Source organism: Rhinoraja longicauda, chromosome 41 (assembly GCF_053455715.1).
Source record: "Rhinoraja longicauda isolate Sanriku21f chromosome 41, sRhiLon1.1, whole genome shotgun sequence".
In the NCBI taxonomy this organism is placed as follows: domain Eukaryota; kingdom Metazoa; phylum Chordata; class Chondrichthyes; order Rajiformes; family Arhynchobatidae; genus Rhinoraja; species Rhinoraja longicauda.
The window spans coordinates 14,883,759-14,898,035 of NC_135993.1; the positions used below are offsets into that span (position 1 = coordinate 14,883,759).

General features: G+C 52.2%; 1 protein-coding gene across 1 annotated transcript in view; it reads left to right on the plus strand.

Annotated features, from left to right (window-relative positions):
* LOC144611843 (adhesion G protein-coupled receptor E3-like) overlaps positions 1 to 14,277 on the plus strand; it is an 85,437-nt gene that overhangs the window by 12,276 nt on the left and 58,884 nt on the right. Inside the window, exons 5-7 of the mRNA XM_078431145.1 lie at positions 4,144 to 4,224; positions 10,926 to 10,963; positions 12,115 to 12,292. Coding sequence (XP_078287271.1) covers positions 4,144 to 4,224; positions 10,926 to 10,963; positions 12,115 to 12,292 — 297 coding nt within the window. The remainder of the gene's footprint in view (positions 1 to 4,143; positions 4,225 to 10,925; positions 10,964 to 12,114; positions 12,293 to 14,277) is intronic.

A 14,277-nucleotide genomic window follows, 5' to 3' on the forward strand; every position in this document is an offset into this window, starting at 1 on the left:
CATTGCTTTTTCGCTTATTTTCCATTCATTTCTCCCAAGTACCTGAATGCATATTTCTCCTTTCCTTTTCCTTTCTGCAGAGTTGCTGCCTGTCCCGCTGAGTGACACCATCTTTCTGTGTGTGACTCAGGGATTGATGTTGGGCCCATTGCTAATTGTGGTTCAGATCAAAGGGTTTGATGAGAAGGTATAAGATGTTTAGTAAGTTTTCAGACGATACTAAAGTAGATGGTATCATAGATAGTGAGGATGGTTATCAAAAAACCCCTCTCTCCCCTCCCTCTCTCCCTCCCTCTCTCCCCCTCAAATGGAGAGTATTGAGTGCCGACTGGAATGAAGGGGTGAGGAGCAGAGGGAGAGGGAGGAGAGCGGAGTGACGCAGGGACGTGTCCCAATGTGTGAGGTGTGTGGGGTGCAGAAACTGGGAGGCAGTAACGGTCACTCCACTGTGGAGTAGATGTACTGGGGGTGTCAGGGTACAGGGTGCAGGAGAGGGCTGGACCCTTGTGGTCACCAGAGACCAGTGTCGGCCGTGCACTTCCCCCCGCTCCCATCCCACACAGCTGCTGGATCACTTCCACACGACACCCACTCTCTGTCCACACTTTATTACAGATCCAGCCTCTGTCCCAACTGAGGAACCCCAGGAAACAACATCCCAACCCCAGGAAACAACATCCGAACCCCAGGAAACAACATCCCAACCCCAGGAAACAACATCCCAACCCCAGGAAACAACATCTGAACCCCAGGAAACAACATCTGAAACCCCAGGAAACAACATCCCAACCCCAGGAAAACAACATCCCAACCCCAGGAAACAACATTCCAACCCCAGGAAACAACATCCCAACCCCAGGAAACAACATCCGAACCCCAGGAAACAACATCTGAACCACAGGAAACAACATCCCAACCCCAGGAAACATCCGAACCCCAGGAAACAACATCCCAACCCCAGGAAACAACATCCGAACCCCAGGAAACATCATCCGAACCCCAGGAAACAACATCCGAACCCCAGGAAACATCATCCGAACCCCAGGAAACAACATCCGAACCCCAGGAAACACCCGAACCCCAGGAAACAACATCCGAACCCCAGGGAACATCATCCGAACCCCAGGAAACATCCGAACCCCAGGAAACAACATCCGAACCCCAGGAAACATCATCCGAACCCCAAGAAACAACATCCGAACCCCAGGAAACAACATCCGAACCCCAAGAAACACCTGAACACCAGGAAGCAACATCCGAACCCCAGGAAACAACATCCGAACCCCAGGAAACAACATCCGAACCCCAGGAAACAACACCTCAACCCCAGGAAACAACACTCGGAGCCCGGGAGGATTTGTCCACCGTCCCAGAATCAGATACAACCTCAGGTATGGATGTGGGGATCATTGGAACAGGTTCATCCCCCAAACCTCCAGGGGAGGGGGGTGGGGGCTTTTGGGGAGGGGGGAGGGGGCTTGTGGGGAGGGGAGCGGGGGTTGTGGACTGAGGGGGCGGGGGTTGTGGGGAGTTGCGGGGGTTGTGGGGAGGGGGGGTTGTGGAGAGAGGGGCGGAGGGTTGTGGGGAGGGGATGGGGGGTTGTGGGGAGGGGCGGGGGGTTGTGGGGAGGGGGTGGGGGGTTGTGGGGAGGGGGCGGGGGGTTGTGGGGAGGGGGCGGGGGGTTGAGGGGCGGGGGGGTTGTGGGGAGGGTGGGGAGGGGGGCGGGGGGGTTGAGGGGTGGGGGGGGGGTGGGGAGGGGGGCGGGGGGGTTTCTGGGGGGGTTGTGGGGAGGGGCGGGGGGTTGTGCGGAGGGGCGGGGGGTTGTGGGAGGGGGCGGGGGGTTGTGGGAGGGGGCGGGGGGTTGAGGGGTGGGGGGGGTGGGGGAGGGGGGCGGGGGGGTTTCTGGGGGGGGTTGTGGGGAGGGGCGGGGGGTTGTGCGGAGCGCGGGGGGTTGTGGGAGGGGGCGGGGGGGTTTCTGGGGAGGGGGCGGGGGGTTGTGGGGAGGGGGGCGGGGGGTTGTGGGGAGGGGGCGGGGGGGTTGTGGGGAGGGGGGCGGGGGGTTGTGGGGAGGGGGGCGGGGGTTGTGGGGAAGGGGCGGTTGAGGGGAGGGGGGCGGGGGTTGAGGGGCGGGGGTTGAGGGGAGGGGGGCGGGGGTTGAGGGGAGGGGGGCGGGGGGGTTGTGGGAAGGGGGGCGGGGGGTTGTGGGGAGGGGGGCGGGGGGTTGTGGGAAGGAGCGGGGGGTTGTGGGGAGGGGCGGGGGGTTGTGGGGAGGGGGGCGGGGGGTTGTGGGAAGGGGGGCGGGGGGTTGTGGGAAGGGGCGGGGGGTTGTGGGGAGGGGCGGGGGGGTTGTGGGGAGGGGGGCGGGGGGTTGTGGGGAGGGGGGGCGGGGGGTTGTGGGGAGGGGCGGGGGGTTGTGGGGAGGGGGGCGGGGGGTTGTGGGGAGGGGCGGGGGGTTGTGGGGAGGGGCGGGGGGTTGTGGGAAGGGGGGGCGGGGGGTTGTGGGGAGGGGCGGGGGGGTTGTGGGGAGGGGGGCGGGGGGTTGTGGGGAGGGGCGGGGGGTTGTGGGGAGGGGCGGGGGGTTGTGGGAAGGAGGGCGGGGGGGTTGTGGGGAGGGGCGGGGGGTTGTGGGGAGGGGCGGGGGGTTGTGGGGAGGGGGGCGGGGGGTTGTGGGAAGGGGCGGGGGGTTGTGGGGAGGGGGGCGGGGGTTGTGGGGAGGGGCGGGGGGTTGAGGGGAGGGGGCGGGGTTTGTGGGGAGGGGCGGGGGGTTGAGGGGAGGGGGCGGGGTTTGTGGGGAGGGGCGGGGGGTTGAGGGGAGGGGGCGGGGGTTGTGGGGAGGGGCGGGGGGTTTCTGGGGAGGGGCGGGGGATTTCTGGGGAGGGGCGGGGGTTGTGGGGAGGGGCGGGGGGTTGTGGGGAGGGGGGCGGGGGGGTTGTGGGGAGGGGGGCGGGGGGGTTGTGGGGAGGGGCGGGGGGTTGTGGGGTGGGGGGCGGGGGGTTGTGGGGAGGGGGGCAGGGGGGTTGAGGGGAGGGGGCGGGGGTTGTGGGGGAGGGGGGCGGGGGGTTTCTGGGGGGGTTGTGGGGAGGGGCGGGGGGTTGTGGGGAGGGGCGGGGGGTTGTGGGGAGGGGGGCGGGGGGTTGTGGGGAGGGGCTGGGGTTGAGGGGAGGGGGCGGGTGGTTGTGGGGAGGGGCGGGGGATTTCTGGGGAGGGGCGGGGGTTTCTGGGGGGGTTGTGGGGAGGGGGGCTGCACGGAGGCTGTGCGATTGCAGATTGAACAGTTTCAGACGGTCGACCCTCCCCAACCCTCAGGATCAGTGATCCAGCAGGGACCCGAGTGTGGAGTGAGATCCTGACTCACCCTGAGGCAACAGATCCAATCATCACTGCCCTGTGGGGCCCAGTCTACACACACAGCATCACTGCCCTGTGGGGCCCAGTCTACACACACAGCATCACTGCCCTGTGGGGCCCAGTCTACACACACAGCATCACTGCCCTGTGGGGCCCAGTCTACACACACAGCATCACTGCCCTGTGGGGCCCAGTCTACACACACAGCATCACTGCCCTGTGGGGCCCAGTCTACACACACAGCATCACTGCCCTGTGGGGCCCAGTCTACACACACAGCATCACTGCCCTGTGGGGCCCAGTCTACACACACCGCTGCCCACAGCAGAACTGCAGCAGAGAGGATGGCCAATGGTCACTTGGTTTTAACTGTGGTGTCTCTGCTGCCAGTGGACATGGGGCACAGTGTGCGAGGGGAATGACAGTCCTGACTCAAACACACAAATGTGGGTCGTAAAGAACATCAGGCTGCTGGTGCGGGAGCAATATGTGGCTCAGGATTTGCCTCTGAGTATCCCTAGTCTGGACATTTCCGGCTGACCCCTGGGGGGCGGTGTGCTGAGGGGGAGGTGGTACAGCTCTGCCCACTCCATCTTCCCACAGAATCACAGGGAACTGGGACCACCACTGTCCTCGTTTCAGGACCAGGACTTTTCTTTAGTCCCAACACGATACGTCACCTACCATGTCCTCCAGAGATGCTGCCTGACTCATTGAGTTCCTCCAGCAGTTTGTGCCTTTTTTTTGGTAAACCGGCATCAGCAGTTCCTTGCGTCTACTTTTTTTGTGTTTCAGATGGAGGATCTGGAAAAGCTCCGGGAACCGCTGACTCAGCATCCTCCTGCAGGAAACTTAACGATCAGTCTCGTGATGAAGGTGAGAACGTTGCAACGTTCCCTCTGTCCACAGAAGTTAAACTCCTCCCTCAGTCATGGTCCATCACACGAGCCTGTCCTTGTGGGACCCCATGGCTCTGTACAAGGACACCTGGTCCCCAACACTGACTGCCTCATTAGTGCCGAGGGTGGGTGAAGGAGTGGGTAAAGGCACAAATACATATTCTCATCACATCTGCACCATTCCATTGCATTTATCTTTCCACCAAAGTTCCAAGGTCAGTTTATTGTAACATGGACCAATTAATGTACAGTGTAATACGAATTATCATGCAGCTATACTAAAAAAAAGTATCAAGACACACAACTACATAAAAGTTAACATAAACCACCACTGCGGATTCCCCACATCCTCACGGTGATGGAAGGCAATAAAGTTCAAGCTTCTTCCTGTCAGGGAATAGTGACATATCTAAACATTATTGGAGGTTACTACTCTCGAACATTATTATGACATCTTCACATCACCACTCTTCCCATCTTCTACAGAGACTGCATTGGTTCACATCCCTTCCCATCCAAGCCAGCCCTCATCAGGTACTTTCCCCTGCAACTGCATTCAGTGTTCCAGATGTGGCCTCCATTACATTGGCGAGACCAACCGCAGACGAGGTGACCGTTTCACCGAATAGTTGTGTTCAATCCTATTGTATTGGATCTCCAGGTAGTTGACCGTTTTAACTCTGTTTCCCAATCCCATCCTGACCTTTCTGTCCTGGGGCCTCATCCATTGCCAGAATGAGGCAACATGCAGGCTGGAAAAAAACACAACCTTATATTCCACTTACAACCCAACAGTGTGAATATTGAATTCTCCAGTTTTAGATAACTAATCTATAAATAAAACCGCCCCTCGCCCCTCTTTTTCCCCCTCTAGTCCCTGTGTCCCACCTGGATTTGTTCCCATTTCTCTCCTGCCCCCACTCGGTTCCTTTCCACTTCTATTTCTTTAGCTGGCTTCACAATTGGCACCTCCTATGTATAAAATATATAAATGTCATAGAGACATGTCAGCCCAACTGCCAACAAATGGGAGAAGGTAGACTTTGTCTCCACAAGGATTATGCAGGGGCCACTTCTGCCTTAAATCCTCATGGACAGATCCAGCAGCCACATCCTGATTGCTGAGGATGAGGTTCAGTCGGTTCAACATTTAGGAGGTTGTGGCACACCAAGGCAATTAACCTACATATCTGTAGGTTACAAATTGTGGGAGGAAACCGAAGATCTTGGGGAAAACCCTTGCAGTCACATGGAGAAGATACAAACTCCATACTGACAGCAGCCGTAGTTGGGATCGAACCAGGGGGTCTCCGGCGCTGCAAGCACTGTAAGGCAGCAACTCTACCGCTGTGCCACCGTGGCTGCTCTTCTGATCTTCTGAAGATACAAATCTTCTCTGCACTCGTTCCAACCCAATAACATCCATCCGATAGCAGGGTGAGCAAACCTGAACGCACTGCTCCAGAGGCGGCTTCACAAACAGTTTGTACAACTATAACATAACATCCCAACTTCTGTGCTCAATACTCTGACTGATGATAGCGAATGTACCAAACCCTTTCTTCATCACCCTAACTACCTGTGACTCCACTTTCTGGGGACGATGTACCTGTAACCTTCATCCCTCTGCTCTTCAGTGCTTGCCATTGTCTGAGCATTCACTGTGAAGGGCCTGCTCAAGAAACACAGAAAAAATAGGTGCAGGAGGAGGCCATTTGGCCCTTTGAGCCAGCACTGCCTTTCATTGTGATCATGGCTGATCATCCACAATCAGTAACCCGTGCCTGCCTTCTCCCCATATTTCTTGATTCCGCTAGCCCCTAGAGCTCTATCTAACGCTCTTTTAAATTCATCCAGTGAATTGGCCTCTCTTCTGTGGCAGAGAATTCCACAAATTCACAACTCTCTGGGGGAATTTTTCTCATCTCAGTTTTAAATGGCCTTCCCTTTATTCGTAGATTGTGGCCCCCTGGTTCTGGAATTCCCCAACATTGGGAACATTTTTCTCAAAGTGCAACTCCTCTCCATCAGCCATTTATCAGCCCACTTGTCCCAACTGATCAAGAACCTGCTGCAATTTTTGATAGGAATCTTCACCGTCCACAGTTCTACCTACTTTCGTGTCCTCTTCAAGCTTACCAATCATGCCTTGTACATTCTATCCAAATTGTTGGGAAAACACACAAATAGCAATGGGCACAGCACCGATCCCTGAGGCACACTACTAGCCACAGGCCTTTAGTCCGAAAAAACAATCTTCCACCACCACTATCTGATTCCTTTCATGAAGCATACTCTGTATCCAGTTGGGTAGTTCTCACAGGAACCCAGACAATCTCACCTTCCAAAGCAGCCTACCATGCGGAACCCTTCTCAAAGGGAGGAGAAATGGAGTCCTGAGAGGAGACCACGTGGGTAGAGGAGAAAGGTGCAAACTCCACAATCTTCAATGGTCAGGACCCTCCCCAGGTCATTGGCTGCAGTCGGGCAGCAGCACTTTTCTCTTAAATGTAAAGATAAAGGTTTCATGAAAGTAAGGTCATGAGGTCATAAGTGATAGGAAAAGAATTAGGTCGTTTGGCCCATCTGCAGTCTACTACGCCATTCAATCATGGCTGTTCTATCTCTTCCTCCAAACCCCATTCTCCTGCCTTCTCCCCATAATCCCTGACACCCGCACTAATCAAGAATCTATCTATATCTGCTTTAAAAGTATCCATTGGACAGCCTCCACATCCTTCTGTGGCTAAAAAAATCCACTGATTCACCACCCTCTGACTAATGAAATTCCTTCTCATCTCCTTCCTAAAGGAACGTCCTTTAATTCTGAGGTGATGACCTTTAGTCCTAGACTTTCCCACCAGTGGAAACATCCTCTCCACATCCACTCTATCCAAGCCTTTCACTATTCGGTTCGTTTCAATGAGGTCACCTCTCATTCTTCTAAACTCCAGCGAGTACAGGCCCAGTGCTGTCAAACGCTCATCATATGTTAACCCACTTATTCCTGGGATCATTCTTGTAACCTCCTCTGGGACCCTCTCCAAGGCCAGCACATTCTTCCTCAGATATTGTGCACAAAATTACTCACAATGCTAGCATGCTTACTGGAAGCAGATGGTGATGGTGGACGGTCCTTTATAACTACATATCCTCCTGATAGCTGCTGCAGCTGTCTTCTTCTTGAAACAAAGAACTACAGATGCTGGTTTACCAAAAAATGACACAAAATGCAGGAGTAACTTAGAGGGTCAGGCACTACCCTGGAGAATATGCATAGGTGACATTTCTGGTTGGGACCCTTCTTCAGGACTGTTTGTAAGGTGGGGAGATGAAAACTGGAAGAGAGGAGAGGCAGAACAAAGCAAGGCTGGTAGTAGGTAAGCACAAGCGAGGGAGGGTTGATAGGCAGATGGGTGGACAAAGGCCAGAGATGAAAACACACAGGCTGGGGGACAAAAGGATTAAAGAGTCGCGATTTAAGAATCCGGAGGATGAAATGTCGGGGGGAGCGGAAGGGGGAGTAAGTGGTGCACGGCCAGTTGTGGCTCAGGGCAGCGGAGGGAAGAAGAAAGAGGGTAGTCTGGGGGTGAAAGGGGGAGGGGATTCCACTGGGCCCCACCTGGCCTTGTACCTATTCCTTCCCTGTCCCTTCTTTTGTCCAACCATTTGCCCATCAAAAAGCCCTTAGCGTGTGTTCATCCATCGCCAACCATGCTTTGTCCCTGCCCCTCATTCCTTCCAGTCCCCCCATCCCCCCCCCCCCCATACAATCGGTCCAAAGAAGGGTCCCAACCCGAAATGCCTCCTGTCTAAATTCTCCAGGGTAGTGCCTGACCCTCTAAGTTACTCTCCTGCATTTTGTGTCATTTTTTGGTAAACCAGCATCTGTAGTTCTTTGTTTCAACAAGAAGACAGCTGCAGCAGCTATCAGGAGGCTATGTAGTTATAAAGGACCGTCCACCATCACCATCTGCTTCCGGTAAGCATGCTAGCATTGTGAGCAATTTTGTGCACTATATCTGAGGAAGAATGTGCTGGCCTTGGAGAGGGTCCAGAGGAGGTTATAAGAATGCTCCCAGGAATAAGTGGGTTAACATATGATGAGCGTTTGACAGCACTGGGCCTGAACTCGCTGGAGTTTAGAAGAATGAGAGGTGACCTCATTGAAACGAACCGAATAGTGAAAGGCTTGGATAGAGTGGATGTGGAGAGGATGTTTCCACTGGTGGGAAAGTCTAGGACTAGAGGTCATCACCTCAGAATTAAAGGACGTTCCTTTAGGAAGGAGATGAGAAGGAATTTCATTAGTCAGAGGGTGGTGAATCAGTGGATTTTTTAGCCACAGAAGGATGTGGAGGCTGTCAATGGATACTTTGACCCCACACTACTAAGCTGGGGGGTAGTGTGAATTGTGAGGAAGATGCAATAAGGCTGCAGGGTGACTTGGACAGGTTGTGTGAGTGGGCGGATACATGGCAGATGCAGTTTAATGTAGATAAGTGTGAGGTTATTCACTTTGGAAGTAAGAATAGAAAGGCAGATTATTATCTGAATGGTGTCAAGTTAGGAGGAGGGGGAGTTCAACGAGATCTGGGTGTCCTAGTGCATCAGTCAATGAAAGGAAGCATGCAGGTACAGCAGGCAGTGAAGAAAGCCAATGGAATGTTGGCGTTCATAACAAGAGGAGTTGAGTATAGGAGTAAAGAGGTCCTTCTGCAGTTGTACAGGGCCCTAGTGAGACCGCACCTGGAGTACTGTGTGCAGTTTTGGTCTCCAAATTTGAGGAAGGATATTCTTGCTATGGAGGGCGTGCAGCGTAGGTTCACTAGGTTAATTCCCGGAATGGCGGGAATGTCATATGTTGACAGGCTGGAGCGATTGGGCTTGTATACACTGGAATTTAGAAGGATGAGGGGGGATCTTATTGAAACATATAAGATAATTAGGGGATTGGACACATTAGAGGCAGGAAACATGTTCCCAATGTTGGGGGAGTCCAGAACAAGGGGCCACAGTTTAAGAATAAGGGGTAGGCCATTTAGAACGGAGATGAGGAGGAACTTTTTCAGTCAGAGAGTGGTGAAGGTGTGGAATTCTCTGCCTCAGAAGACAGTGGAGGCCAGTTCGTTGGATGCTTTGAAGAGAGAGCTGGATAGAGCTCTTAAGGATAGCGGAGTGAGGGGGGTATGGGGAGAAGGCAGGAACGGGGTACTGATTGAGAGTGATCAGCCATGATCGCATTGAATGGCGGTGCTGGCTCGAAAGGCTGAATGGCCTACTCCTGCATCTATTGTCTATTGTCTATTGTCTATTGTCTACTTTTAAAGCAGATATAGATAGGTGTCAGGGATTATGGGGAGAAGGCAGGATAATGGGGTTTGGAGGGAGAGACAGAACAGCCATGATTGAATGGCGTAGTAGACTGCAGATGGGCCAAATGACCTAATTCTGCTCCTATCACTTATGACCTCATGACCTTACTTTCATGAAACCTTTATCTTTACATTTAAGAGAAAAGTGCTGCTGCCCGACTGCAGCCAATGACCTAGGGAGGGTCCTGACCATTGAAGATTGTGGAGTTTGCATTGTTCTTCTGTACCCATGTGGTCTCCTCTCAGGACTCCATTTTTCCTCCCTTTGAGAAGGGTTCCGCATGGTAGGCTGGAAGGTGAGATTGTATGGGTTCCTGGGAGAACTACCCAACTTCTGTGCTCAATACTCTGACTGATGAAGGCGAATATACCAAACCCTTTCTTCATCACCCTAAATACCTGTGACTCCACTTTCTGGGGACGATGTACCTGTAACCTTCATCCCTCTGCTCTTCAGTGCTTGCCATTGTCTGAGCATTCACTGTGAAGGGCCTGCTCAAGAAACACAGAAAAATAGGTGCAGGAGGTGGCCATTTGGCCCTTTGAGCCAGCACTGCCTTTCATTGTGATCATGGCTGATCATCCACAATCAGTAACCCGTGCCTGCCTTCTCCCCATATTTCTTGATTCCGCTAGCCCCTAGAGCTCCATCTAATGCTCTTTTAAATTCATCCAGTGAATTGGCCTCTCTTCTGTGGCAGAGAATTCCACAAATTCACAACTCTCTGGGTGATTTTTTTTTCTCATCTCAGTTTTAAATGGCCTCCCCTTTATTCGTAGATTGTGGCCCCTGGTTCTGGAATTCCCCAACATTGGGAACATTTTTCTCAAAGTGCAACTCCTCTCCATCAGCCATTTATCAGCCCACTTGTCCAGCTGATCAAGAACCTGCTGCAATTTTTGATAGGAATCTTCACCGTCCACAGTTCTACCTACTTTCGTGTCCTCTTCAAGCTTACCAATCATGCCTTGTACATTCTATCCAAATTGTTGGGAAAACACACAAATAGCAATGGGCACAGCACCGATCCCTGAGGCACACTACTAGCCACAGGCCTTTAGTCCGAAAAACAATCTTCCACCACCACTATCTGATTCCTTTCATGAAGCATACTCTGTATCCAGTTGGGTAGTTCTCCCAGGAACCCAGACAATCTCACCTTCCAAAGCAGCCTACCATGCGGAACCCTTCTCAAAGGGGGGGAAAATTGAGTCCTGTGAGGAGACCACATGGGTACAGAAGAACAGTGAGTTATTCCAGCATTTTGGGTATTTTTTCAACTATTTTCTGTTCTCTTCACAGATTTGATCAATCTTTGCCCAAAGAGTTCATCTGTTGTGGTAAGCTCATGTTTTTCACAGGTGCGTACTGGGGTCAGGAAAGGTGGGAGGAAGAAAAAATCATTTGGGTTGTTACTATGAATTGGAGAATTCAATGTTTTTACTGTTGAGTTGCAAACTACCCAAGCAGTATTTGAAGTGTTGTTCCTCCAGTTTGAGTGTGGCCTTATTCTGACAATGCTGGAGGCCCAGGACAGAAAGGTTGGTACGAGAATGGGGAGTTAAAATGGTTAACAGCTGGGAGATCCAGTCAGTCTTGGCAGACCGAGTGAAGGTGTTCAGCGAAATAATCACTTTGTCTACACCTGGTCTCGCTGGACACCTGTAATGTAATGCTGAATGCAGTAGATGAGTTTAGAGGGGATGCATCTCACCTGAAAGCACAGCTGGAATCCTTGAATGGTGGTGAGCGAGGAGGTATAGGCCAAGTGTTACATCTCTTGCGGTTGCAGGGGAATGTACCTGAGGATGGTGCGGTTTAGGTGGGACAGGATGAGGAAACCAAGGAGGGAGATGTTGCTGGAAATTGAGGGCGTGTGCTGTAGGGGGAGATTGGGCAGGCAGGGAGTGTGGGAGACTGAGAGGTAATCTTACAGAGGTGTATAAAATCATGAGGGAAATAGATAGGGTGAATGCACACAGTTCTTTCTCCCCAGGGCTGAGGAATTAAGAACTAGAGAACCATGATGAGAGGGAAAAGATTTAATAGGAACCTGAGGGGCAACATCTTCATATATAGGGGGTGGTACATATATAGAATAAGCTGTGAGAGGAAATAATTGAGAGAGGCGCAATAACAACATTTAAAAGACATTTGCATTGGTACACAGACTGGAAAGGGTCAAATATACATTAATGGGACGAGCTTAGATGGGGCATCTTGGTCAGCATGAACAAATTGGGCCAACGTGCCTGTTATTTTAGACTTTAGAGATACAGTGTGGAAACTGGTCCAGCCTGCCAAGTCCACACTGACCAGCGTTTCTATGCTTGTACATTGGATGGAAGGAGGGAGATGATTACAAATGAGTAAGAGAATATGCAATAAATTGAAGGATATGGATCGGTGCAGAGGAATGGATAAAGTGCATGTTCACAGATGCTTGAAGGTTGATCAAGTGGTGATAAAGGCACTATCTCTATCCCAACAGGATATTCATTCATTTGCTGAGTTTTTCACCATGGGTTTGTCAAAGCATTACAAGACAAGTTCAACAGAATTCTCCAAGTTGTTTTCATATTTCCTGGAAATCATGGAAAATTACACATTAGCATCCGCCCGGAATTTGCATCACCAACAAAAGGCAAACTTCTCTTCCAATACCTTGGGTAATGTAATAATCTTGTTTTTTTCTAGCAGTATTGAATAAAGTTCTGTATTAGCCATTGGTTTCAGATACACAGTTGTTACCATCAGCCATTGAAACTGTTTAGGTCTGGCAGTGAGGTGTACACCTGGATCCAATGTTCTTTCTCATGGGTAACGTGTCAATGTTGACTGATGGCATCACTGCCTGGTCCTGTAACTCAAACGCCCAGAAACATAGGAAGTTACAAAAAAGTGTGGTCTGATACGATACAATAGAACTTTATTTATCCCAGGAGGGAAATTGATCTGCCAACAGTCATAAAACACAAAATACATGAAACATGAACTTAAAGTGACGAGTGGAAAGGATTGGGGATGTGCAAAGATTGGAGGGGGGGGGGGGGTGGGGGTGGGTAGTCAGTCTCAGTCGACCCCACGACAGAAGGGGGAGGAGTTGTACAGATTGATTGACAGCCACAGGGAAGAAGGATCTCCTGTGGCGTTCAGTGCTGCATCTTGGTGGAACCAGTTTGTTGCTCAAGGTGCTCCTCAGGATGGCCAGTGTGTCATGGCCGTATTGTCCAGGATGCTCCGCAGATTGAGGAGCATCCTCCCCTCCAAGACCACCTCCCATGAATCCAACTCCACCCCCAGGGCAGAGCCAGCCTTCCTGATGAGTTTGTTGATCCTATTGGTGTCCGCGACCTTCGCCCTGCTGCCCCAGCGTACGGCAGTGAAGAAGATGGCACCGGCTACCACCGATTGGTAGAACATCTGCAGCATCTTACTGCAGACATTGAAGGAGCAGAGCCTTCTCAAACAGTCCAGCCGGCTCGGTCTCTTCTTGTACAGGGCCTCAGCATTCCTGGACCAGTCCAGTTTACTGTCCAGGTACACTCCAAGGTATTTGTACTCCCTGGTATACTGCGCATCCACACTATTGATGGAGACAGGAGACAGGGGTATTCCTCTCCTCCTAAAGTCCACCACTAACTCCTTAGTCTTGTCAGTGTTGAGCTGCAGGTGATTCCACCCAGACCATTCAACAGTCGTTGACTACACCTCTGTGTTCAGCTTCCCTCCCCTCACTGATGCAGCCCACAATTGCAGAGACATACGAAACCTTCTGCAGGTGGCAGGAGTCCGGATTATATCTGTGGTCCAAGGTGTAGATGGTGAACAGGAAGGGAGATAGGGCCATCCCTTGTGGGGCCCTGTGTTGCTCAATGCCATGTCTGAGACACAGTTCTGTAGCCTGACATACTGTGGTCATCCAGTCAGGTAGTTGGTGATCCAGGACACCAATGGGGCATCCACCTGCATCTTTGTCAGTTTGCTCCCTAGCTGCCCGGCCTATCCACTTGAGCGTTGGAACAATGGAGCAGGTGGATGATGGTGTCCTCAACCCCCACCTGTGTTTGATAAGTGAACTGCTGGGGGTCCAGGTAGGGTTTAACCAGGGGTCACAGGTGAGTGAGCACCAGCCTCTCCAGGGACTTCATGATGTGTGAGGTCAGCACCACTGGTCTGTAGTCATTGGAGGAGCTGGGACACGTCCTCTTTGGTACAGGAACCAGGCAGGATATCTCCACATCACAGGAACCCTCTCCAGGCTCAGGTTGAAGATATGCTGGAGTTCTCCGCACAACTGGCTGGCACACGCCTTGAGCACCATCAGGACCCGTGGCTTTGCCAGAGAAGTCTACTCAGCTCTTTCCTCACCTGCTCAACCTTGATGGTCAGATGCGACAAAGAAAAGGCAGAGGAAGTAGATGTTGTACATGGACTTCAGTAAGGCATTCGACAAGGTTCTGCATGGTAGGCTGCTCTGGAAGGTTTGATCGCAGGGGATCATAGGAGAGATAGCTGAATGGATAGCAAATTGGCTCCATGGAAGGAAGCAGAGGGTGATGGTGGAAGGTTGCTTCTCAGACTGGAGGCCTGTGACTAGTGGTGGGCCTCAGGGTTCGGTGCTGGGCCCATTACTGTTTGTCATCTACATCAA